This window comes from Squalius cephalus (genome assembly GCF_949319135.1).
Source record: "Squalius cephalus genome assembly, chromosome: 25".
Taxonomy (NCBI): Eukaryota; Metazoa; Chordata; class Actinopteri; order Cypriniformes; family Leuciscidae; genus Squalius; species Squalius cephalus.
The window spans coordinates 21,345,839-21,372,042 of record NC_137146.1 but is presented as its reverse complement, the minus strand read 5'-3'; the positions used below and the strand labels follow the sequence as shown (position 1 = coordinate 21,372,042).

At 37.8% G+C, this 26,204-nt stretch overlaps 1 protein-coding gene across 1 annotated transcript in view; it reads right to left on the bottom strand.

Annotated features, from left to right (window-relative positions):
- The window catches only part of ofcc1 (orofacial cleft 1 candidate 1), a 99,786-nt gene that overhangs the window by 12,853 nt on the left and 60,729 nt on the right, over positions 1-26,204 (bottom strand). The window contains exons 13-16 of the mRNA XM_079863676.1: positions 24,175-24,411; positions 21,959-22,211; positions 19,236-19,399; positions 14,345-14,504 (exon numbers count right to left, since the gene is read on the bottom strand). Of these exons, the coding sequence (XP_079719802.1) occupies positions 14,345-14,504; positions 19,236-19,399; positions 21,959-22,211; positions 24,175-24,411 (814 nt within the window). The remainder of the gene's footprint in view (positions 1-14,344; positions 14,505-19,235; positions 19,400-21,958; positions 22,212-24,174; positions 24,412-26,204) is intronic.

The window sequence follows — 26,204 nt, the reverse complement described above, 5'->3', positions numbered from 1 at the left end:
CTCGCTTTGATTTAACTAAAACATGGGAACAAATTATTACAACGTGGCCACGTTTTAGTAAAAGGAGGAAACAAATTATGATATATTGTGCACAATTAACTTAAAACAAGGGAACAAATTAGTAAAAAATGCTGACATATCAGTAATTCGTGGGAAAGGATTGTTAATTTGTGGCCAAAATATAATTTATAATTTTTTTACCGCATGTCATATGCGGGGCTCCGTACGGGAATCAGGGTGATGCTAACTTCAAGGTTATCCTACAAAAACACATCATCATTACAACGCTCTATAGCAGACATTTTTGGCTCTTAAAAGCAAAATGAACACTCAGTCCAGCAGGTCTGGATGACCAATAAGACAAATGCTGAGAAGAAAACAGGACTTCATCCTCTGAGACCACAAACAATTTGAGGGGTGTTTGGAAGAAGTCAACAGGCTCAGACAGGCCTGATTTCAGATTACCACATGACTCACTTTCTCTCTGTTTCTCTTTTCCCTCTTTTAGCAGGAAGTTTTTCAGGCCACAGACGAGTTTATAAACTCAAGGTGACCCTTTAATTTGCTCAGTAATTACGACTCCTCTGGAAAAACATAGGCCTTGTCAGGCAGGGTCAGAGCGAAGGAGAACTTTAATTTCGCTGTGTACCCACGTTTCGATTTTCAAACTACTTAAGACTGTTGGCTAAACACAGGTCGGAAATTGAGAGTCATTACCACACGTAATTAGACACTTCTTAAATACAGAGTGCCTTGTCACAGGACACATCAAACGTCATCGGAAAGACATCAGCGAGCAAATTGCAAACACTCAGATTTTGTTCTCAGAACGATTCATGTGTGGTCTGGACAGATACTGAAGGCTCCGTTGTTTGGCGCTTCATATTACGTGACATTTCAAGTGCTCCTCTTTGTCGCTTTAGCAACATCTCGTCTTGGTTGTTTGCACCAAGTGGGGTTAATCTGCATGTGTAATTCCTCTGTCAGAAATCACAAAGTCTGTATTCTGAGCGTTTCACGCACTGCATCATGGTTATTCCTTTGAACCTTTTCTTAAAATACTTGGCGGGCGCTTTTCTCCAGCGCTGTCTTCACGCTGGCGGTAAGTGCTTGACTCACACTCAATGCCTGGCTGTTCTCAGGGAACCCATCTGTGGGTTAAGCAGATAGCATTCAAGTGAGCTAACCTAATTCTAACCAATCAAGCTTCGATTTATTGTGGACGTCTGTATTCAGAAATCTGATAGAGTCCATATCAGTCTCTTTATTTGAATCTGGAGAGACAGCCATTGCTTCTTTGAGGACTATAAACATCAAACCATGTCTCCCAGCCGCAACATAAATTCAGATTTTGGAGGCGTTACGGCAAACGGACAGACAGGCTGGGGTCCGGGAAGTGAAAATACAGGCTGGAGCTCCATTCCTCTCCAAATGAGCCTGTGCCTGTGCCCAAGCAAATGAGATTACACATCTCCATATTTGTAAAAATGGATATTCGAAATTTAATAAGTGCATTATTTAAGTGCGGGTGCATCCTCGCGACAACCCTAATATGCTAGCCAGTGTGTACGAAAGCTGCTGTTTAATGGAGTAATAACTGCAGTGCCGATTCAGAGTCAGATGAGAGCTGCTTTTTAAATACTGACATAAAGAGCCAAATTTATTCAGTGATTTCAAATGGACCCATTTATTCTTGTGTAAAACAAAATGCAACTAATTATACTGTACAAACTACATATCTAAAGGGTGAACAAACAGTCTAACAACAAAATAAAGTCAAACAGATGAAACCCACTGCTTACAATCATGTTAATATGCAAAGGATTTTTTTTTTTTCAATCCTCTACATATTTCAGTAGTTTTTGTGCTTTTCTCATTTATTGCAGATATTTATTTATACATTTATTTATTTATTTATTTATTTATTTATTTATTTTTGTGTGTGTGTGTGTGTGTGTGGGGGGGGGGTGATAAAGTTCTACCCTAGTGTTTAAAATTCATTGTGACAAGCTCAGTAAAATAAAAAAAATAATAAAAAAAAGGGAAAATCAATAAACAGGCTGATCCAATTCAAATGTAATATTTTACCCAATATTACTGTGCTCTGTATTTTTAAGCTCATTAGAATATACCACTGTTAGCTCAGCAACATGCTAACGTCAAATTCAGAAGTGCTATTTGTGTGGCATGTAGAGTTGCTATGTATGTACTGAAAAGCACTTCAAATAAGGCACTTATTAAATTCTTTTTTTTTTTCCCCACTGAGATTCAGCATTAGACAGTAAGGCTTACTTTGTTTTGGATCAATCTCCTTCTGTTGTTCAGTGCATTGGGGTGACACAGTCAACCCGATCTCACGGCAATTCGTATTAATTTTACGAGGTGGTTAATTCGTACGAATTTTTGCTAAATCGTACATATTTTATGAGTTGCCAAATTCGTATGAATTCGTACTAATGACCTACCCCTGACCCCGCCCCTTAACCTACCCATTACGTGGGTTTAGACAAATCGTACAAATTCGTATGAGTGAGGTCGTATGAATTCGTTCAAATTAGCCACATATAATACAGCAGAGGCACGTGATGAATTTAATGTTAAAGTGATAGTTCACCCAAAAATGAAAATTCTGTCATAATTTACTCACCCTCAAGTTGTTCCAAACCTGTATGAATTTATTTCTCCTGCTGAGCACAAAATAAGCTATTTTGAAGAATATGGGTAACAAACAGTTGATGGGCCCCACTGACATCCATAGTATGGGGGGGGGGGGATCTATGGAAGTCAATAGGGCCCAACACCAACCGAAATTCTTCAAAATGTCTTATTTTATGTTCAGCAGAAGAAATAAATTCATACAGGTTTGGAACAACTTGGGGTGTGCAAATGATGACAGAATTGCCATTTTTGGATGAACTATCCCTATATATTTCAATCAGTTTAATATTTCCAGGCCCAGCTTTAATGACCACAGACAGTAAAACAAGGTGGTGGGGGAGTAACTAACTACAAACTAAAACTATTTTTTTTTATTTTTTTTTAGCTGTATTTTGTATAACTTGTTCGGTAGCGCTTTATTTTACAGTCCATGTGCATGTGCATACTGTACTTAATATAGCAATTACAATAACTGGGTTATAACTAGATACTAACCCTGAACCTATCCCTAAACCTAACCTTAACCCATGTAGTTACCTTTTTGGTTAAATACACTGTAAGGACAATGTAAGTAGGCCTACACATACTGTAAAATAAAGTGTAACCACTTTTTCTGTTCAAAGCTGTCACCCTCCGAATCTCATTGTTACTTTATATATAATGCTATGAATATGTATATATAAAGCTATGTGTTTACTGAAGATAATTTTCATTAGTAGCTAGATTCAAGGGTAGCTCACAGATTCTTTAAACATTTAGCTTGACTGTAGTTGAATTTCTTTAAATTAAAATCAGCTTGTAGCTTGGCAAACACACAGGTTCAAAGTAGCTTCCCCGACACAGATTTTAAGATTCCTTCACCACGAGCACCTCTGCTGTTTTCCTCTTGTGTTATCAAGACAAAACAGCGCTGACCTTCCTCTCGTGCTCTACCCACCCGTCTCCCTGAGAGCGGTTTATATATAGTGCCGTTCCACCACTGGAATCTGCAGCTTCTCAGTTCTGTCCCACTTGGCTTTAATTTACAGTGGGAAAATAATTAGAATCTCACTTTTGCGAAGAGTGGAGTGAAAATGTAAACAATGCTTCCCTGCGGGCGAGTGCTTCATCAAGTTGACAGGTGGATTTGAATGAGCCTGTGCGTGCGTGTGTGTGTGGCGGACAGCCTGGGTTATTTATGTGGCAGTTGCACATGGCAGGCCTGGTACAGTATGATGTGATGGGCAGATTACAGCAGAGGATCATGGGAGAAAGTAAGGAAGAGCTGTAGCTGGGGTTTGAACTTTAGAGTGAATGTGGGGCAAGTGAGGGCATTCAGGGGACATGATACTGATATACATGGTTAAGCTGCTCTACAAGAATACACAACTATACAAAAATGTGTGGTTCTCATATGGTTTGGCCATGGGACTCACATTTTCCTATGGTCATAAAACCGCAACCCAATTTTATACACTATATTGCCAAAAGTATTGGGACACCCCTCCAAATCATTGAATTCAGATGTTCCAATCACTTCTATGGCCACAGTTGTATAAAATTAAGCACTTAGGCATGCAGACTGCTTCTACAAACATTTGTGAAAGAATGGGTCGCTCTCCGGAGCTCAGTGAACTCAAGCGCGGTACCGTGATAGGTTGCCACCTGTGCAATAAGTCTATTCGTGAAATTTCCTCACTACTAAATATTCCACGGTCAACTGTTAGTGGTATTATAACAGAGTGGAAGCAATTGGGAACAACAGCAACTCAGCCATGAAGTGGTAGGCCACGTAAAATCACAGAGTGGGGTCAGTGCATGCTGGGGCGCACTGTGCGCAGAAGTAGCCAACTTTCAGTCGCAGAGTCAACAGCTAGAGAGCTCCAAACTTCGTGTGGCCTTCAGATTAGCTCAAGAACAGTGCATAGAGAGCTTCCTGGAATGGGTTTCCATGGCCGAGCAGCTGCATCCAAGCCTTACATCACCAAGTGCAATGCAAAACGTCGGGTGTAAAGCATGCCACCACTGGACTTCTAGAGCAGTGGAGAAGTGTTCTCTGGAGTGACGAATCATGCTTCTCTGTCTGGCAATCTGATGGACGAGCCTGGGTTTGGTGGTTTTTCAGGAGAACGGTAATTGCCTGACTGCATTGTGCCATGTGTAAAGTTTGGTGGTGGGGGGATTATAGTGTGGGGTTGTTTTTCAGGGGTTGGGCTTGGCCCCTTAGTTCCAGTGAAAGGAAATCGTAATACTTCAGCATACCAAGACATTTTCGACAATTTCACGCTCCCAACTTTGTGGGAACTTCAAAATTTGAAACTTCAAATTTCAAAAAGTGCAAGTATCACACAGAGAGAAAGCATTACCACAATGCATTGCAGAACTCAATAAATAAATAAATATTAGCGGTTGAAGTCAAGAGAAATGACACTCAGTACTGAACAGTGGCAGATAAATTAAGAGAAATGCCACTCAGTACTGAATAATTTTGCTAAAATTTTAATAAATTAGTTACATCTAATAAATAAATAAATAACAATTTCACATAATATCTGTATGTGGCGTTAATGTTTGTGATTAATATAGTTAGTTTAGCATCATGTGCTAACTTATGAATTTTAGTTAGGATGATGCCTTAGTTAAACACCAGCCAATGGAGAAATAGACAGTAGGCAGCACAGTAGGCAAACTTATTTTCAATGAGGGAGGGAAAATCCCAAGAAGCACTGTGAATGGCATAATCAAATAAAAACCATGGAGAAATACAAAACTATTGATTTAAATATTTTGATTATTAATATTATATTGAATATTGATTGTTATATTGAATATTATTATTAATCACAAAGATTTGTGAGAACATAGGGAGACTGACTATTAGTCAGTCCCTTTGTAGAGCTTTATGGAGTGAATAGGCACTTAAGTGTTGTTTTGGTGTGATTTGCTAGTTGCAATTCTCTGGTTGGTGGTTTTATGCAGAATCATGGGTAATGTAGTTTTTCACCAGGAATTCAGCTATTAAACATTTTTTTTTATTTTTTTTTTTTAATACATTGAAATAATGCGGACAGACAGGCTTTAACAAAAGCACACTGATTAACAACCTCATTGCTTACGTCTTTAAAATAATTAATTCCCCTAGGTAACACTTTATTTTGATGGTCCCCTTTAGATATACGTAAAAGTAATGTTGCACCTACATGTCAACTAACTTCATTATAGTATTAGTAGGTTGTCTGCTTAATATCTGCCATTTTTCATGGTCCCCAACAGACATTCTAATGATTATAAGTAACTTTTAGTGCATGTCAACTTATTTTACTAACCCTTAACCCCTTATTCAGTAAACCCATAACAGTTTACACTACTAATACTCAACTAATACTCTACTAAGTGTTAGTTGACATGCAGGTGCAACATTATTTATAGGCAACAGAACAACTAAAGGAGACCATCAAACTAAATGCATCCTTCCCCTATATGGGACTACTTCCTTACACCAACTGGTGCATTTTATACTGAGGTGATATTGACTCCATGTAATTTTTCTGAATGGTTATCTCTGGCTACATGTTTGTTCCATGCAGAACATGGCAATGCATTTAAAGCAGAGACTCCTGGGTTACCCAGATATTTCCTGCATGTAGAACAGAGACAGATGTGCATTATCACCGCATACATGGCAAGGAATGTTGTTTGTGTAATTAGGGCAGCATAAATCTGTGGTGCCCGGGCGTGATTTGCCTGTGGAACGGCTCTACATCTGCCCTACCGCTTCCACAGACATGACAAGCAACTGCTGAACATCAGAACGGACAAAATGAGTCATCTCAAGATCATTTGTATTGTTTATTTATCGCTTGTTTGCAGTGGACAGTGAACGCTCTTCTGACAGCACAACTCATTTACCTCAGTGAACCCATGCTAATGCAACGCCAATCTACTGTGATGTGTGCTTGACTGAAACTGGGCTGGTAGAGAGAATTATAAACTAAACGGCCATGAATATTTAACTTCAGACTCCAAGCAGAGACAGATAAAGAGGAGATAGTATCTGAGCTCAGGATAATCTGCCCCATGCATCTGCATAATTCACTGTTACTAATCTGCTTTTATAAATGCTTAAAAAGCCCATTTAATCCATAAACAACTCTGGAAAGGAGATGGTGACTTGCATGAAGCACTGATGCCTGGAAGTGCAACTTTTTCGAGGTTTGTTTGGAGGGGAGAGAATCAAGGATATTTACATTCGTACTAAGATGGTTTTGCATACACCAATCTACTCATACAGAGACTTGAGCATCAGTACAGATACTAGTTAAAAACACAGGCCGATTCATTTGGGTTTTCCCAAAGGAATTTGGTTTTTCCAATTTACAGATTGAATCTTCAACAAACAAAAGTGAGAACCCAATCTCATAAGAAAACAACTATTCTACACAGCCCAGGCTCATTAGAAAAACGTACCTGTGGAAACATTTTTGCAAAATGCAAAATACGTTGCGTCGTGCACGTTTCATGACAGTTTCAAAGTGAAATGTCCAGTGAGATGCGCAAAAAGCGTATTTATTTTTTTCCGGAAAAGATAAACGTGAATATAGCAATGTTTTATTACTTTGGAGTTTATATGAATTTATACAAATTAGCCACCAATACACCAAAACTTAGTTATGAAGAGTGTGCGGAACATTCTCCTAACTAATTTGATTTTACGACAAGGTGATTTTAGAGACAACACAAAGCAGAACCTCTAATACCAGAGGCAACAGCAATATGGTAAAATACATCAGTGTCTCTTCTTTACTCTTGGTTTCAGCTTGTTCGAGCACAAATATTCTTGCCACCTACAGCGTTGTATAGGCAACGATTCTTACAAATGAATGGGTTTCAGCTTAAACTGATTCTTAGCTTGTTACAAATTTTAGTCAAATTACATATTTTGATTCTTTGGAAAAAAATCTTGATTTGTGAGCATATTTAAGAAATATGAAATATACATTTTTGTCCACTTCTGTTTGTGACTCTTGTGTTTTAGCGATACACCATCTCTGTTCTGAGGCTCTGTTGGTCAGTTTAAAGGGGGGGTGAAATGCTCATTTTCACTCAATCTCCTGTTAATCTTGAGTACCTATAGAGTAATATTGCATCCTTCATATCTCCAAAAAGTATTTTGTTTTATTAAATTTTTAACATAAAGATAGGCTGTACCGAGTCTTTCCGGAAAAAAACGAGCGGCTGGGGGCGGGCCGTGTGGGCGAAGCTAAAGCTGTGCTAACGCGCCAAGCTAGTGACAACACACAGAGACATTTGTTCAACAAACAGTTTTACTCACCGTCCGGTTCCAACGCACGACCGCAAACCTTTATCATTGTGACTGATCGATCCTTAAGCATTAGACGATCTGCAAATCCGTAGATCTGGGCTTTGTTTATAAAACAATCATCGTCGAAATGCAGGGAACAAAAGTCTTACACAACTCCGTTTATGCTCAGGAAAACAAACTGCCACGGGTTCCTTAACGCTGGGTTCTTTGGGAATCTGTGCAGGGTTGTCTTGCCCTGGCAACCAAAAACACACTTCTTTGGTGACATTGACTTCCCAAAAGCCGGGCAGGGCGCTTTGATGGCGAACTGCTTTCACTCTCTTGCTCTAGTCTGCGAGTGCGCGCGCGGCCGCGATCTTACCGGAGAAGTGCCCTTAGGACCCATATAAGGAAATTCCGCCCTCTCTTACGTGAGAGAGAGCCATACTCGAAAAAAACTTCCCGAAACTTGTGACAAACCGGAAGGACAATTTTTGGAACAAAAATACTCCTTCAAACGTACAACTTAACTTTTGAAACTTTGTCCATGTTTAGCATGGGAATCCAACTCTTTAACAGTGTAAAAAACTCAGTATGCATGAAACAGCAATTCACCCCCCCTTTAAGTTGTTGCCTGAAAACAATTTGTTTGGTCACAGAGGGAAAAAAAAAAGATTTATATTAAAAATGTGATATTCTCACAAATCCCTGTTGTGCTGCATCTTTAAACAATGTTCAATGACTTACTGGCCATCCAATTTGTTCCTTCTGTTTTACGTTATGAGTGAACGAGAGAGAGAGAGAGAGAGAGAGAGAGAGAGAGAGAGAGAGAGAGAGAGAGAGAGAGAGAGAGAGAGAGATTACAGGATCTATCTAAACATGTGGACTCAATTTCAAGCTCCCAGCTGCAATTGTTTTGACAGCTGACCGTGTGCAGTATGTTCGGATAAATTTAAAAGAAACGTCCATCTCTGATAAAACCAACGTCCAGCCTGGTATGTGGAAAACAAGCGCTGTATAAAAACAATCACGGTGCTGCCATGTTTTCCGAGCGTGTGACCAAACTAACTCTTGCTCACTCTCTAAGATAATGTTTTTACTGATTACCCATCCATCATAAAATCCTGACTTATTCATGACCATAAAACAGCAACCAAACTGCAGATGAGATATGAGTTTTATAAACCCAGAAAAGCAATAAATTAGCCAAGAAACATCTGAAGGGCTTCCACACTCTTCACAAATCCAGACTAGATTCTCCCTCTCTTCTCTAAGCATTGTGCGACTGCAACACTTTCACACATTGCTGCCCACCAAAAGTCGTTGACCTTTTCTGCATGGCAGGCGTGTCCCCTCTGCAGTCATGTCGTATTGAGCTCTGTTGTGCGGTTCTGCGGCGCTGTAGCCCGGGGCCCTGCAGCCTCTGTGCACTGTCCACTAATAGCCTCCTGTAATTGAAGAAGCGGCTTTTAGAACTAATGCAAGCAAACAGGCTGGCGGAGTGGAGGGGGAGGGCTGCAGGTGCCTTCCTGTGACCCTTCCCATATCAGGAGAGATTCGGAGCATCTTCCCCCTTCGTTCCTGTGTTTATCTTCCTGTTTTGGATGTTTTTCCAGGTTTTTTTTTTTTTAGGCCCATTGTTGTCTGACAGAGTCTCCGGAGCTTGCCGGTCATGGGCGGCTACTCAGCAGGTGAGCTTTTGTAGGTGCGAATCAAAAATGAGAATACAGGGAAATCCCTCAAATGTATGTGGGACTAAAATCAAAAAAAAAAATTTAAAAAAAGATTAATTCTCTAAATTATCAAAGCATGGAGCTATCAATGCCAATGACATGGGTTTGCTTTCAAGGAAATGCAGGATTTTTTGAACTGTGACATTCAACTGTGGTTCTTAAGCGGGGGGGCCGGGGCCTCCACAAACTTCCAAGCGGGCCTCAAGATGACTTAAAATAAGACAAAACAAGCATGAAAATAAGATAAAAACAACTCCAAATCTAAACCTACAACTACAAATATACATATTTCTAGTAATGCCAAGCTTTAAAAAATAATATATTTTTTAAATGTAATACTACAATATATGGTACTATTCAAACGTTGGGAGTAAGTAAAATGTTGTAATGTTTTAGAAAGAAGTCTCTAATGCTTACCAAGGCTGCATTTATTTGTTTATATGGTTATAAAATTACAGTCGAAACAGTAATTTTGGGAAATATTATTACAATTTAAAATAAATGTTTTTTAATATATTTTAAAATGTAATTTATTCCTGTGGTGTCAAAGCTGAGCAGTCATTACTCCAGTCTTCAGTGTCACATGATCCTTCAGAAATCAATCAAATATGCTGATTTGGTGCCTAAACAATTCTTATCATTGAAAAGCATCTCCTTAATATATTTGATAAACAGAAAGTTCTGCTGTCATTTGTATCAATATAATGATATTCAGATCCTTGCTGAATAAAAGTATTGGTTTATTAAATATAAAAATAAAATTACTGATTGGTATAGAATTACAGATATATATATATATATATATATGTTTTGATTAATTGTAATAAACACAATTTTACAATGCAAAAAAAAAAAAAAAAAAAAAATTCTACAGAAACATATAATTTGTTATACTTTCATTTGCATTTGGAAAGAAACTTGACCCAAAGATGTTCTTGATGCTGTACTTTGAAGAAAAGCAGATGCCAAAATAAACAATACAATATTATCAGGGTTTTCTGACTTTCAAATATAACATATAGTTGACAATATTTCATCATGTGAACAAAGGCAACTTGAAGCTTGGAGCGAGTTCTATGATGAATTTGCCGTCATAAAGTTGGACTAAAGCAACAGCATGAAAAGGTCCCACGTAACTCCCGTCTTAATAATTACAGACGGAGAGACAGAGAGATGAGTGGTGGGGGGTGCACAGGAAGAGAGTGGCAGTCTGGCCGTCATTAGATCTTCAATGCGTGTGTTCTCCTTCCTGCGACAGGTTGGGCCCCCTGTCAGTTGTTTTGCAAAGCACCTTGGGTGTTCCCTAAATTCAGCCCGTGGAAAGACATTACTGAGACATGTGGAGACAAATAGCACGACAGAGCGCAAATCTCGATGCGATTCAGTAGCGAAAACATCTCCAGGGCTATCAGCAGCCATTAGCGTAACGTTCTGGTGAATTACGGTGAAGATTACAGCGACGCCGGACTCCTCTGTCACTGTCACACAGCCGGTGACAAAACAGTTTGCGTTACCTGCTTAAGCACGGCAGACATTAGCACCTCCCTTCCAGGTACAGTAATCAAGAAGGTGACGGCACGCAATTAATGAGGTCCATCTGCAGCAGTGCCTATACATAATTAATGAGCTCATTATCCACACACTTTGACTTTAGGCCCCTTTGCAAGATATACACACTATAGGAGTCTGGTTAAAACATAAAGTCTATGCTGTTGTAATCACCATCAAAGAAATGTATAGTTTTACACAAAAAAAAAAAAAAAAAAAAAAAAGTCAACAGACCCACAATCTACAATATAGCTAACCATGCTGTGTGTTCATGAAATGCAAATCTTTTTTTTTTTTTTTTTTTTTTTTTTGCCGCTGAATGCTAGTATGACAATGTGTTAATAATGTAATAATGTTGATCACATGGCCTGGAAGAAAATAAACCATAATATGAAGTTAATTAAAGAGTAAAAAATCTGATTAGTTTTTATGATCGCCCCATGAAACGTGCAGAATTTGATCATGATAAGACCAAGCAGAATTATTTATTGTGGACTGTTTTATTGTCGTAGTGCTCGGAAGAAGAAACTTGTGTTAATGATGAATTACCCATGACTGTTTTAGTGTCAGAACAGTTTCTTTATTCTATAAAGAAGAATGTGCTTCATATCAGGTGGGAATCAAGTTACTTTAATGAGCAAATTATTAGCTTTAATAATCTTATACCCAAATGCTAGATGACAGATTGCATGGACACTGATATAAGTTAAAATGTATATGTATGTTTATTTTAGGTCAGAGATTTGGCGTAAAAACAGAGTATTTCAATCCACCTTATTTTGCAACACGGAAGTAAGCTATTTTCTTTGAATGTGAGGGACTTCCCATGACTTTCATTGGCCGCTATAGGCAAATAGCTAGAAGAATAACAAAGTGCAGTAAACAGTAAAACTATTTGCGCTACAATCCAGTGTGATTATGACAATAAATGAGTCATTATGTGAAAATAAAACAACTGGAAACAAATGACACCGGAAACCTTGCACATTCAAGAAAAAGAGAAAAAAAAAAAAAAAAAAAAAGGTGAATTGTAACCACTTACATGGTCTGTGGTCTGAAAAATATATTTTTAATAGTGCATAAATTCCATGTAGTATCTTAATTAGCTCATAAAATCTGCATGTATAATAATTGTAGAGGCATTAGAAAAATAGTTTTAGATAAAGTACAGCATGTCACACTGCAAGACACAGCTGGCCTTTGAAATGCAACCTAATACTCGCATTACATAAAACAAACAAATCTTTCAGAAAGATGATAATAAATTATATTTATTGTAATGATGGTATTTAGTAAATATACCCCCCCCCCCACACACACCCCACCAGGGCATTTGGAAACCCTGAGTTGAGGCCAAGACAAAGCATGTCAATCTTTGCAACATTGTAATATTCATTCGTAATGATCAGCACATGTATTTGCCACAGGCATTCAAACAAGCTGCTAAAACTTTCTGAAGTTTCCAAGCATCCTGTGGCTCTATCTGTACCTGTAAATGTTTTCTACGCTCTCTCCACCCCCATTCTGTGCTAATGAAGGCCTCGTGGCCTCTTGTTATTAAAATCATGCCTCTTTCTGCGATATTAATTGGGTCCATAATAAGGAATGTGCTGGATTCATTATTTAATTGTGAGGGAACATTTGGAATACAGTTTCTGAAATCTATTTTTAATGAAAACTACTACATCCTGACCTAATCATATCAAGCATATTCTATCTAATTAAGGATGCAAAAAATCATTAGAGTTGCAAAATATTAGTTTCAGCTCTGTCTGGCTGCTCCCTCCCCTCCAACATATATTTTTTTTCCTACTGTGTTGATAAATAGTTAATGAGGGAAAAATGACAAAAATTTGCAAGTAGGCAAATTAGTTTAATAGGGATATGTCTTTGCTGAGTTGGGAAAGTGACCCTTTTTTGCATAGAGAAATTGCCACAATAATTATGAAATAATGGCCTAGCCCGTCTTATTTAAATGAAAAATCGTCAGCCTGAATAATGTAAAAATTGTGAAATGCAATAACCCTAAATTTTCATCATGCTGGCAAATGTGTTTAATGTGTTAGCATTTTATCAGTTCAATAACGGCAAATTAGGGCCAATATGAGAGAGGAGGTTATGACTGCAGTTCTGGGATGAAGACCGCTGTAGTTAAAAAAGATTTTGCATGCGTGTTGGTTAAACGATGCTGTTTTCTTAATTACAATCTAAACAACTGTATCCAATTTGTAGCACCTTCATTACTAATATTGCCACAGCTGTAGCAGTACTTTTGGAATCTAAAACATAAACAGGGTCATTGGAAAGGGCTGGAAAAATAACGTGATTTGCAAAGGTCTATGATTTGAGCTAGGAATTACAGAATGCCTTTTTAATGACTTGTTTGACAGCCAATAACATTTCTTCATCAAGAACACTAAAAGAGGAGTTGCCACCCAAGTTGTGAACGTGTGTGTGTGTGTGTGTGTGTGTGTGTGTGTGTGTGTGTGTGTGTGTGTGTGTGTGTGTGTGTGTGTGTGTGTGTGTGTGTGTGTCCTCATGCGTCCCTCTGTTGATTGAGCGGTCTTTTTTCTTAATGAAATATTGCTGGAAATTGATTTCCGTGGATTAATCAAGCCGAATTCCTTTTTGGATAATTAGCCCCAACTAATTAGACTAGCTAAAAACCTCTGTGACAAATTTTTGGCATTCATAAATGTAACTAAAGAAAACAGAATGATTTGAAATAATAACGTTATATCCTTTGATTCCATTTTATGTTAATTATAATGCATATTAGAAAGCTCAGTGAACAGTTCAACGTGACAGTCCATTTCTGAAAACCATCACAAAGGCTTTCTTACTCATAAATGCTAGCGGGCATCTACAAGCCATCAGACAGACAGAAATCTTTTGCAGAGGCAATCTGATGGATTAGTATCAACTACCATTTTGCCCATCTTCTTTAAAACAGCCATTAATCCAATTAAGCGCCTAAGACTTGAGAAGAGCTTTGCAACAGTCAAGCGTTGTGGCAATGCAGCCCATGGCAGCTGGATCGCCTTTTTGCAAGAAGATATTCTCTTTGAAGCCCAGTGTTCAGTGCTGGTTGTTACCACTATAAACAGAACTTCCACAGACTCACCTTGCGTCTCTCTCCATTGAAGCCTCTCCATTGCTCTGCCTTCTTTACAATGTAATTGAGCTCCTGGTTGGAGACCTCCATGTCATGTGGAATAAAGAATGCTCCCTCAGTGCTGTGGAGGCGTTGGTAGATATCTAACAGTCTCCCATCATTGTGAAGTCTGTATGAAAAAAAAAGAAAAGAAAAGTTAACACTTAATTTTAAAATGGCAGTGTATATTGTTGCTTTTGAAATGCATAAGTTGATTTTTTTGTAAAAAAAACAAAAAAAAACAAACAAACTTATTTTCAACCAATTTAATTTTTATACTTAACTATGAAATGAAAATCATGTTGTTGTTACAAAAAGAAATGTACAAACACACCTTGTGTTGTATCCTATTCTGTCACGTGACATGAAAGAACCAATGGCATTCACTGTTAATGATGTACATCCAGCTGTTTTTAATTGAGCACAAGTGTGAATGATATTTGAGAGCCCCCAGTGAATATCAACTTAATTTCCGATCTGTTCCTCACACAACGCTGTTGGAATATAGCAACTATTAAGAGGTTGGAATGGCATGTAAATGATTAACTGATAAATCAATTAACTAATTCTTGGTTTGTTGCAAAGTTGCAGGACAGAGGTTCAGAGTTCAAACGGGTTTTATTCCACCTTGTCACATCCTGGTCATTTTGCTGTCAAGGCTGTTACCGTCTGACGAACAGCTCATCTGACCTTTCCAACACAGTGAAATTCTGATGAGCCTCAGCTCGGCAGAGAAGCAGGCCTGACCTGTCAATGTCAACCGGCAGAACAGAAGCGGCTCTAGTCTACGGTAGAAGGTTTGACACATTTGTTAACTCATTTATTTTATATTTTAAAATATAACATTTTATTTTCTTCTCCCCTATATTATACTCAAGTAAACAAAGTCAAAGAGAAAGTCAAAGAGAAGGTGCCATGAGTGACTTGGGGAGTATGCTAGATTCTACAAGTAGTGTAGGAGGCTTGTTTGTTTGTGTTTTTGTGGAAAGGTTGTCTCTTCAGATCATACATTGATCCTAATGTTCTTCAAAGAAGTTGAGCATATAGAGGCATCTGAATCTCTGTCTGGTGACAAAGAATTGAGTCATATGACTACTACAGTGTGGTTATTGATATTGAATCTCCTCAGACATCTCACATACTCAGCACATGAATCAACAGCCATAAAAACACACAGCTTGGCTTCTCTTCAAAACGCCTATGACCCTCCGATACAGAAAAGAGATTATTCTTGTTCAAAGGGTAATGAGCACTCCAGAAACATTTACCATGCAAAGTATAAAAGATGAAAAACAGTAAAAAAACAAACAAACTCTAAAATATGATTTGAAATATAACTGAAACATATTGTGGAATATATTGATCCATCATTCTATCATGGGAAAGAAGCATGTGATGACTGCTTTGCTGAGGCATATACATCGGACTTAAGCATGCATGAATAAATGAAGGTAACCCATTCATGAATGATGAACAATTACCAATGTACACATATTCTATTACATACTTAGTAACCATATGTGAACTAATATTCATCCAATCATATTTTCATTTTAAATTATGGCAGGGATTTATTGTAGACAGTGCATGACCAGTGATGATGCTTTTAGTATTTGAAAAAGATACAAAACAATGGCTTAAGATGCCTAAGGTAAGCTGGAAAACAGAAATAATAGTTTGCAGCAATATTTGGTTGCTGTGGAAGGTTTTGCTAACTGTGATCCTGGCATGGTGGTGGGAGGCCCATGGTCATGGATCCTTCTCCTCAATTCCAGAACCAGAGATACCTCCAACCTTGTCGTTCCCTGAAAGATTATTCTAGTAAACTCTATGATCACTCTATAAGCCTGTTCACTGGATTGAAGAAAAAAAAAGTCAGTAAGGATAATGGTATTTTCAGTGCTCTTCTAAGTCTTTCTGTTTCTGGAAGGCTCCTGTTTCTGAACATCCCTCCAACACTCCATTGCCACTCTAGGTCCAAATCTGGACTCCAGGCAAATTAAAGTGAGAAACGTCCATTGCTATTCATCAAACATTTCTGGATGTGCTGGATATAACTTGCAGTCCTGCTCTTAGCCACCTGCTCAAAATGTGAGCCTGGACCTGAGACAGCAACGTGACTGCATCAAAAGGCAACAACAATCCAGAAGGAGGGACATCCAAAGAAAGACACAGTTCACAGAATCTGTATGAGGGTTATTGTGCCTAGTCAATATGACCTGCTCACACCCAGCAATAACAGTTGTAAGTACATTTCAAGTGTACCTTTCAATGATAAATTAAGACATTTGAATAAATCTGAAGCAGTCCATTTACATCTGTTGTTTCATCTAGCTAACAGTTAAAGAACTATTCCAAGGTCAGATTAAGCTATAAATGGGAAACCATGACATCCCATGAACCAGTGGTGCTCAGTCCTGCTCACGAAGATTTACCTTTAAAGCACCGGATAAGACAATAATGTTTTAAGTGTTATTAAAAATTACAGACAAGTGTTTTAGATACTAAACTCTGCAGGAAGGAAGGAGCAGGATTGATAAATCCCACCATTAAACATTTGAAACTATCCATAAAATATTCCTGACAAAATTTCAGCGCAAAGAAATTAATCGGGAATTAAACAAAGACCCCGGGAGAACTAGCACATTCTCGGATCAGTCTGCCTCTTAACCAATGATAATGTCAGCCTGAAAGCCTCTCAACCAACCAGATGTTGAGCAGGAGAACCATTCATTCACTGCTTTAAAACAGACACTTCAGTTGTGCTACTATTCTCCTCTTATTTCAGAATAACATGCTCACTAATGGACCCACATCAAATGTCTGATTGTGTTTATATATTTTCCAACATATATAATGATAAAATGCAAAACATACCTCTTTCCGGCTTTGCAGGGAGTGAATCAGGGCTTGCTAAAATGTAATTAAAAACGGATAACAGTTCATTCTATCTATACGTGTAGCCTCAGGCATTATTTTAGAAATAGGTCAGGCACTGTGTCAGTGCTTCTCTCCACACAGTGAATAGAAGCAGATAACCCATAAAAACGTGCAAGCCTACTCACAATCAGACTGCTGGCCTACATTCACACAGCACAGCCACTCGTCAGCTTTAACCCATGTTACATGCGCCAACCCTGCCATCCTAGAGCCATGCACTGGCATGAGACATTACCCTTCTCTACGGCTGACACTTAATGTCGTCCATCCAGTGTGGGATATAAGCCCAGCCATTGAGAAACAAGATGAAAGCTCTTTCTCTGAGACCATTCTACACTGATTAGTGGAAAATCAGGTTGTTACACTTTTGGGTCCTTTGTTTTATTTCCAGACCTTAAAGCTACAGTGTGTGATTACAGACCTAAAAATTCAAACATGAAAAGTGATCCATGAACAGTTGATGTCATATCTATATCTAACATGTGTATGTCTTGACTTCTTGGTCCAAATTTAGCCTTAACATCAAAGGATTTCCATTTGTGTTAATATGATTTTGTGCATCTTTCTCTCACCCAATAGAAGCAATTCAAACAATGAAAACTCGAAATTGAGCCTATTAATTTTCTTAATGCATGTTTCTGTAATATTTCATGAACATTTCATTTCATGAAAAAAAGAAAAAAAAAAGAAAAGAAATCATGAACATTTCAAGAAGGCAGTAAAGCTAAAACACTACAATTTGCTGCCTGGCAATATAATCGGAAACCCCAATGTTCATTGTGTCTGTCATGCATATTAACAAACCCTGTGAAGGTGATTTGAGCTCATCTTCATGTCATTTCTCTGATTATTCATTCTTTAATTTCATGAGAGTATTAAATCAAATTGCATTACATCAACACTTGGCTGTCAGATGATGATAATGAGCAGAAAGCTCTTGATAGAGCCTGTTTATGATTCTTATGTGCTGGTGGACAGGACTTCATTGGCTGGATGTCCCTAAGGGGTTCCCTGTCCAAAAATACACTGCCATAATCTCAGACTCTGAATAGTGTGGACTGCAGTGTTTTGACACTTTTGACACTTCCACCAGGAAGGTCACACACAAACTCATAAGTTGACAGCAAAGTACAACGGAAAAGAGAATACTGCATTTTTGTTCTTATTGTGAAATTTAGTTTCCGGAGATAGACAATTTATTGCTTTTTCATGTTCACGTCTTTTCTCTCAACATCAGCATTTCCTCCACCCCCCACACACACTATATACAAACATGAAATGCTGCTGTTAACTAGATCAATAAATGTCAAGTTGATTATATCTATAAGACAATGTTGGTTGCTGTCTGTTAAATGTAAATGTGTGTGTATGATAATATATCCCTCTGCTCAGTTGCACTGCTAAAAGCCTTGTGTTTTCTCTCTCCCTCTTGTACAATTAAAAATGGCAAATAAAGAACGCCTCGTCAAGGTCAGGTGAGTTCCCCTATAAAATGAATGCCCTGTTCAGAGAAGAGCATCTTCTTGCGACCAATTCTTGCACTCGTGTTATCAGGCGTTTTTGTCTCTCCCACTTAACTTATTATCATACCACCTATTTTGCATTCTAAATGTACGTGTGTTGCCTACCTATGTTGTCTCTGGCTATGGATTAATTTAATGTAAATTGGGGCTCATCCAGGATTACACTCCTTGAGAAAATCATATTCCAAGAAGACCAAAATGACTAAAATCTTGCAGTGAGATTCAGGGCTAGTTTTGATTTCTCAAAGTGCTCACAGTTAAGCAAAATGATTTGCAGTGGCATGAGGGCATGTGACAAATTAAATAAGACATTCAAGTTGATCCACTGGGTCAAGTCCAGAACAACTTGACAAACTTTTATTTTTGTGTTTGTTTGATTGCTTTTAAAAGTACTGTACCTGAGGATGTAAACATAAAGAAAAGTGAAGGAGAGGATGCAGTGGACGCCATACAGGAAAAGTGTGATGATGATGCCTGCTGTACCCGACTGCTCCGTTCGAAAGAAATGCCAGTAAAGCTTGGCAGCATCTGCTAACGGTTCCTCTGCACTGTAGGATAGACGCTGACCAAACAAAATCAAAACATATTTTACAAATTCAAAACTGCCGCACACATTTAAAATGTAAATATATAACTCTCTGGTGCTATTCGGTCATTTTGATTTGTCAAATGTTACCATTTTTTGTTCAACTTATCAGAATGGTAAGAAACTTGGCACTTGCTATGTGAACAGACACAAACAAACAAAAAAAAATAATAATAATGGACGTGATTCGGAAAAGGTTAAATGGTCCAGAAAAAAAAAAGTGTACTAAGTCGCGGTAAAAAAAGAAAGAAAAAGACTGCACTGGAAATAAATGGGAAACAAATTTTATCTAGTGGAAATTTTTGGTACTGCACCCAAATTAAATCTTACTGAAAGCTAATTTTTTTAGATATCAAGCTCAAATTTGTAAAACAACTTGTTTAGATTTATGGTCTTGATGTTCTCATAAATGAGTTTTGGAAAATATATATTTTTTTATAAAAAGTTAAAATAGTATTTCTATTTCATAACAATAAATGTAACATTCTTAAACTTTTTTTTAAAGTTTACTTTTTAATTTTTTTTTTTTTTTTACTTGGTGCTCCAAAGCATTCAAGATTTATGACAGTTTAAGTTGAAAATTAAATTTTGTGGTTTATGCTCAAAAAGTGAATAAATGGATTATAACTACTGTATAAATATAATTTAGAACCATAAAATCCCCTGAAAATACAAAATATTAAATAAAAAACATTATCGAGCTAAAATATAGTACATTAATTTCATTGAAATACATGCAGCACATTTTTGACCACCATAGGAATAGCAGCAGAATAGAATAGTGAATAGGTGGGTTATTATTAATTAACCCAAATTATGGGTTCAATTGGTTGAACACATAATTTGTAAAGGGAGAACAATTCTCCCCTTTTTCAAGTTGGCCCATCTTAGGCACAAATTCTGGCAAATCCAGGCAATATTCTGTAACAGGCCTCACTGCTCTCCACATTTCTGTTGCACATTCACCAGGAAAGTTTTACGGGATTTCTGTACAATCTGTCCTGTAAGTCCTGGTGGATGCCAAAGATGGTGGGGTGGATCGGATGTTACAATACAAGTTATGGTCACTAAAGTTAAAGGTGCTCTAAGCAAAGTCACACGTTTTTTAGGCCAAAACATTTTTTGTCACATCCAGCGAACATCTCCTCACTATCCGCTAGCTGCCTGTCCCCTGAACACACTGTAAAAAAACACGGTCTCTGTAGACAGCCCAGGCTCCACAAATGGCAAGAAAAACAAACTGGCCCAGCCTGGACTACGAAACATAACAAACAGTGTTCCAGCCAATAAGCGACAAGAATGATTTGGGGGTGGGGGTTGGGGGGGTTAGTGCGCGTGCACATGAAGGGGGGTATGTGGGGAGTGGAGGAGAGAGAAGCATGAAGAGGAAAGTTAGCTAGAGGAGAGATGTCCTAACAACGACTATCGTAAAAATGGTATATTCTTGAGAATTTTGATATGGCCGACACACGACCAAAGAGACGACGTTCCGATGAACAAATGACAAAGAATAGGGTAAAGGAGAAGGAACGTGAAGTCCCAAATTTACATTGGAAAAACGTTCAAAAGGTGGCGAGAACTCCGCAGACAGAAGGGCTTCTAATCCGAAATTCAGGTGGCTCTGTTTTTGCTGGACAGGTGGGTAAATCCAGTTTGTTTTTTCTAAATGGTTCATGACTGTTTCAGGAAGCACGGAAGGGAGGGGGAGGGGACGGGATGAAGAGGAGGGAGGGTCGAATGTCAACAAGAGGTGACGTCACCCAACATCGCTTAGAGCACCTTTACAATCATAATCAAGTAGGCTACTTTCCAAGTTTCTTTAATTGTATAATTATCAAAACATTTTAAAATAGGTGTCTTCTTTAAATCATGAGAAATGATTATTAAAACATAATGAAGTAAACTGTGCTTTTAAGTCAAACTTTTCATTTGATAACTACAAAGTCCAATTTTTAAAAGTGTACAGCATTAAAGTGTACTATCTTTAAGTAGGCCTACACTTTACACATTATATTATATTATCTGCAAGTACAGTCTTTTGAAAATACAAGATTTGAAGAGCACTTCTTTTAACAAGGGAAAACTTAACAATAAAAAAGCTTGATAGATAAAAAAAAAAAAAAAAAAAAAAAAAAAAACAGTATAGAATATTTCCATAAATTGAAATTAAGGGTGTTTGGAACAGCCAATGTTTTTTTAGTTATGCCACATCTTCATTGGTTCATCATCATTACACTATATATGCATAATAACACAATATATTCTAAGATCCATTTCAATATGAATGAGGTTTACAATTCTAAGTTTGATTCTTAATATATCTAAACTTCTGAATGTACAGTGTATTGGCATATGTAAATGCCATTCATCATTCCCAAAAATACACCTAAAATCCTGAATAATGTTCTCTCTCTACAGTCTGTCTATCTCATCCTTGTTCTCACATTCAGTTTTATTTGTGAAGTGACTTTGCTAAGATAATGTGAAACTTCTATATACAGTCCAGAAGTGTCCACGTTATTTTAAGTGACTTACCCCCAGGACGGCATCCACAGCAAAGACCGCCAGAGGGTCCAGCACTGTCCACACTGCTGCAGCCATGATAAACTTTGACAGGAAGGAGGGCGGTGAGCCAAACGCTAGCTGACAGCCCCATCTGATCAGGAGCAGCAGTAGCGTAGCTGCATTCAAGGTCAGGGGGCCTAGCAGCACCAGCAGAACCTCCTCCAGGGTAGATAGAAGCGAACCCTGATAGACCAGATCCACCGTGTGGGCACCCAAGCCAAACCTGCCCCGAGAGACACATGACGGGAAAATGATTTAGCAAGATTATCAAATAAAAAATAAATGATAATTCTTCATATAATGGGTGTAAATTGTAAACTTAATCAATTCCAAGGTATGTGGTGTTGTTACGCTCTTAAAAACAAAGTTCCTAAAGGGGTATTTGCAGAGATGACAAATAAGACCATTTTGGGTTTCCCAAAGAACCTCTCAGTGAACAGTTCTAAATAGAACCATTTTATTTTATTTTTTTATATGAATAATATTTTAATAATCTAAATGACCTTTTTCCAACTACGAAGAATGTTTATGTTTAAGAGTTGTAGGCATGATGTAAAGTAAAACCAAGTTAACTGTTTATACATGCATAGCAATAATGAAAGCTGCAAGCAAAGGAGGGAAAATCTAATTGAAAATCAAAAAACAGCACAAAATAAGTGAAAATGTATAAGAACTTACACTAATATGTAATGTTTTTACACAATGTTTCATATTTTTTCCTAATCTACCATCCTCTCTCTGCTCATTAATCCTCCTCTAATGTTACCTGGGAATCTCTTCCACTCTTCATTTCACCTATTCGGCCCATTTCTGCTGCTCACGTTCACCACTCCAGCTGTTCTACTCAAGCATTTTCCAACACTTACTGTAGGTTATGTCTTTCTAATAAATTTTCAGTTTTAAGATGATATTTTAGATTTATAGTCAAATTAAAATTGATTTAATTCAACTCAATGTGAGACTCGACTTGATTCAGTTGTGTTATACTGTATTATTCAGTCTGAGATTCAACTTGAATTCAAGTTTCAATCCGATTTGATCTGCATATTATGTTATGTGATACAATTCCAGATTAGATTATATTCCATTGTCAAATATGAAATGCACTCTTCATGTTTGTGTTAGGATGCTTTGCTGTAAATTACGTCAACAGATTTAGCCACCTAACACAACTCACTCCAGCGTTTACAACAGGACCTGTGTTGGTAATGAAGAGGTTTTTCCACATGCTTATGGTGCAATAAAATCCACAGAACACATGTTGTTGTGTAGACGGGTGGGACTCATTTGGCACTGCAAGGTTGTGTGCTGATTTTGAAGTGTGTTTGTGTGTGTAGGAGTGGAGGGGGGTGGTATTTGTGAGAATGCTGGGGGTAATGAAATGTGCGTGGGGTAGAGTGAGAGAGAGACGCTAATGACTGCGGGGCGTGCAAGCGTGTGTGTGTGTGTGTGTGCTGTCAGTTTGCAGCTGATCTCTGACCGCTACTGTGGTCACCAGCCCTGTAGAGAAACGCTCGCAGCGGACAAACGGACAGACATGTGGAACATGTCATGAGCCTATGACCCCGGCTCTGTGTTTTCCACTTGTTTCTCCCTCATCTGTCCTTCTTTACATTCCTCTCATCTTCTGTCAGTCGTTTTCCATTATTTAATGATCGGATTTGTTTGGCAACAACGCAACTTGGTGCATAAGAATTTTCACTGAGCGACTTCTGGATGATAAATTAAATTAACACCACATGCTAAACAGAACCACAGTGCAGTATCACACAGGGTTTATGATGAAACGCTGTCCACACAATAGGAGAAGCTAAATTCTTTCCAAATAATGGACACTTACAGGCCCGTACCACCGCATGTTATAATCAACTGACTTTCCCCTCATGAGGTTGTTAAAGTTTAGACAAGTCTTGTAAAAGATGCACGTGTATGAGTCTGTTTGCCTGCATATAAATGCACATGCACAACATATGACAACAGGGCATGAATCACCTGCATGATTTTTTTTTTTTTTTTTTTTTTTGTGCAAGTGTGTTTCCAGTGAATTATTGTAAGCAGACATTTGTAAAGGTCAGCATATTTTCTCCTGGAATATTTCTGCATGTATTTGTGTGTTTGGAATAATGATGAGCTTGACACTGTGTTTGCAAATGATTGTTCTGTGTGTGTGGTCACGCATGTCTCACCTGTTGACGGGGATGTGTTGAGCCTGCAGAAAGAGCCACTGGCTGCAGTAATGCATGTACATACGGGGAAACCACATTACAATGAAAAGAAAAATGCTCAGACTGATCTGAGACAGATGAGGACATGGACGGCAGGACAAATCGAGCAGTGACGGGAGGAGACGCACTGCCAGACGTGTTCTCTCGGCCGTCCCACAACACACAGCGTTAGACCTGTGCAAACTGTGCCGGTGAGATCTGGGGACGACACATATGATTCTATAAGCTGTGAGCCATTGTGGATAAATATGATTGAATTAAAAAAAAAATTCACTTAATTTTCACTTAACATGTCTGATTGCAATTATTACAAATTTTGGTTCTGGGGACAAAATTAAGATCACATTTTAAAACAGGCCATGTTAACAGCTGTGGCTACCAAGTCCAAATATCATTAGAGCAAAAATGTTCTTAGTTGTGATTTTGACAATGTGCAGTGGTAATAATGCATTTCTAAAAGGAGAAAAAGTTATTAAATTCTTAGTTATTAAATATTTAAATAGTGATGTTTTTTGAAAATCTAAAAATGCAGAAATTTTTCTGTGATTGGAAGGATTAGAGGATAGAATATACTGTACAGTTTATAGATCATAATGTCTAAGGAAAGTCCCCATAAAACATGAAAACCCAACATCGTTCGGTTTTTACGTTTTTGAAAGTCTCATTGTCAACAGGGCTGCATCTATTTGATCATTTATTTGAAATATTTTTACAATTCAAAATAACTGTTTTCTATTTTAATAAATGTAAAATGTAAATCTGAATTTTCAGAAGCCATTACTCCTGTCTTCAGTGCCACATGATCCTTTATCATTACCATTAGGTACAATGGTACCATTACCATTATCAATATTGAAACCATGATGCAATAAAAAGTTCTAAAGAACAACATTTATTTGAAATGTTCTAACATTAGGCTATAAATGTCTTTACTGCCACATTTAATTGAATGTTTCCTTACTGAATATCAGTATTCATTTCTTAAAAAAAATTATAATACTGATCCAAATCTGCTACACAGTATTACACACACACTTTCCACTATCATAATCGAGTACGATCCTACCTGTGTCTGCAACATTCAAGCAATCACAGCTGACTAAGATATGAAAGATAACATATACAGAACTAAAACATCCACACTACACCAAAACACCTTCTGTAAATCCACAACACCCTAGACAGAGTTAATGTGTCAGGGATGCTTCCCTGTCAAGCCGCATTACGCCACAGCGGCAAATACATTCTGACTTGCATCCCCTCTCTAATGAACGTATCAATGATATATGAACAGATGTATTTTTAGCCGCCTGCGCAGACTAGCTTTTCAAGAGAGAATGTCTAATGCAATGTGAAATCTGTTGTTGCCACAAAACCGATTTTTATTGCTATAGTTCCATTTCTTGAGATTAGTTTAAAAGAAAGTGTGAACAGAAAACAGTTTAGAGCATGTCTTTGAAATGTGAAGGAGAAAAGAAGGTGGTAAAGTGTTACATTCATCTGTGTTGTTACATTCAGACTTTGTACTATTACACACTATCGTTCACAGTCAGGGTTGAACTTCAGGGTTGAAGTCAATTAAACTTTGGCTTGTAACTCATCCTGCAATGTTTGTGCTATATGGACGTAAGTGATATCACAAATCATCTTGGTAAAATCTATCTAAATAATCTAATGTTTGTATGAATTACCAATGACTCAAAACTAATTGCACCCACTCTTCTCTAATACAGATTGCAAGAAAACGTCAGAATTATTACAAGTAGTGTGAAGTGTAGTGTAGGTGCAGGTCATGACGTGTGTTGGCAGGAAAGACGTGCAGTGAGGTGGGATTGATTTATGGCCTAATGCCTGTGAGGCAAAGCACAGCAACCCTGAGAACTATCTGTGCTTTTAGTTACTGCTTCAAATCTGGAGTCAGTTAAAAGCTGGACGTCTTTTTTTATTTGAAGAATTAAGTTATTTGCTTTCACTTTTTCTGTTTTGGACTA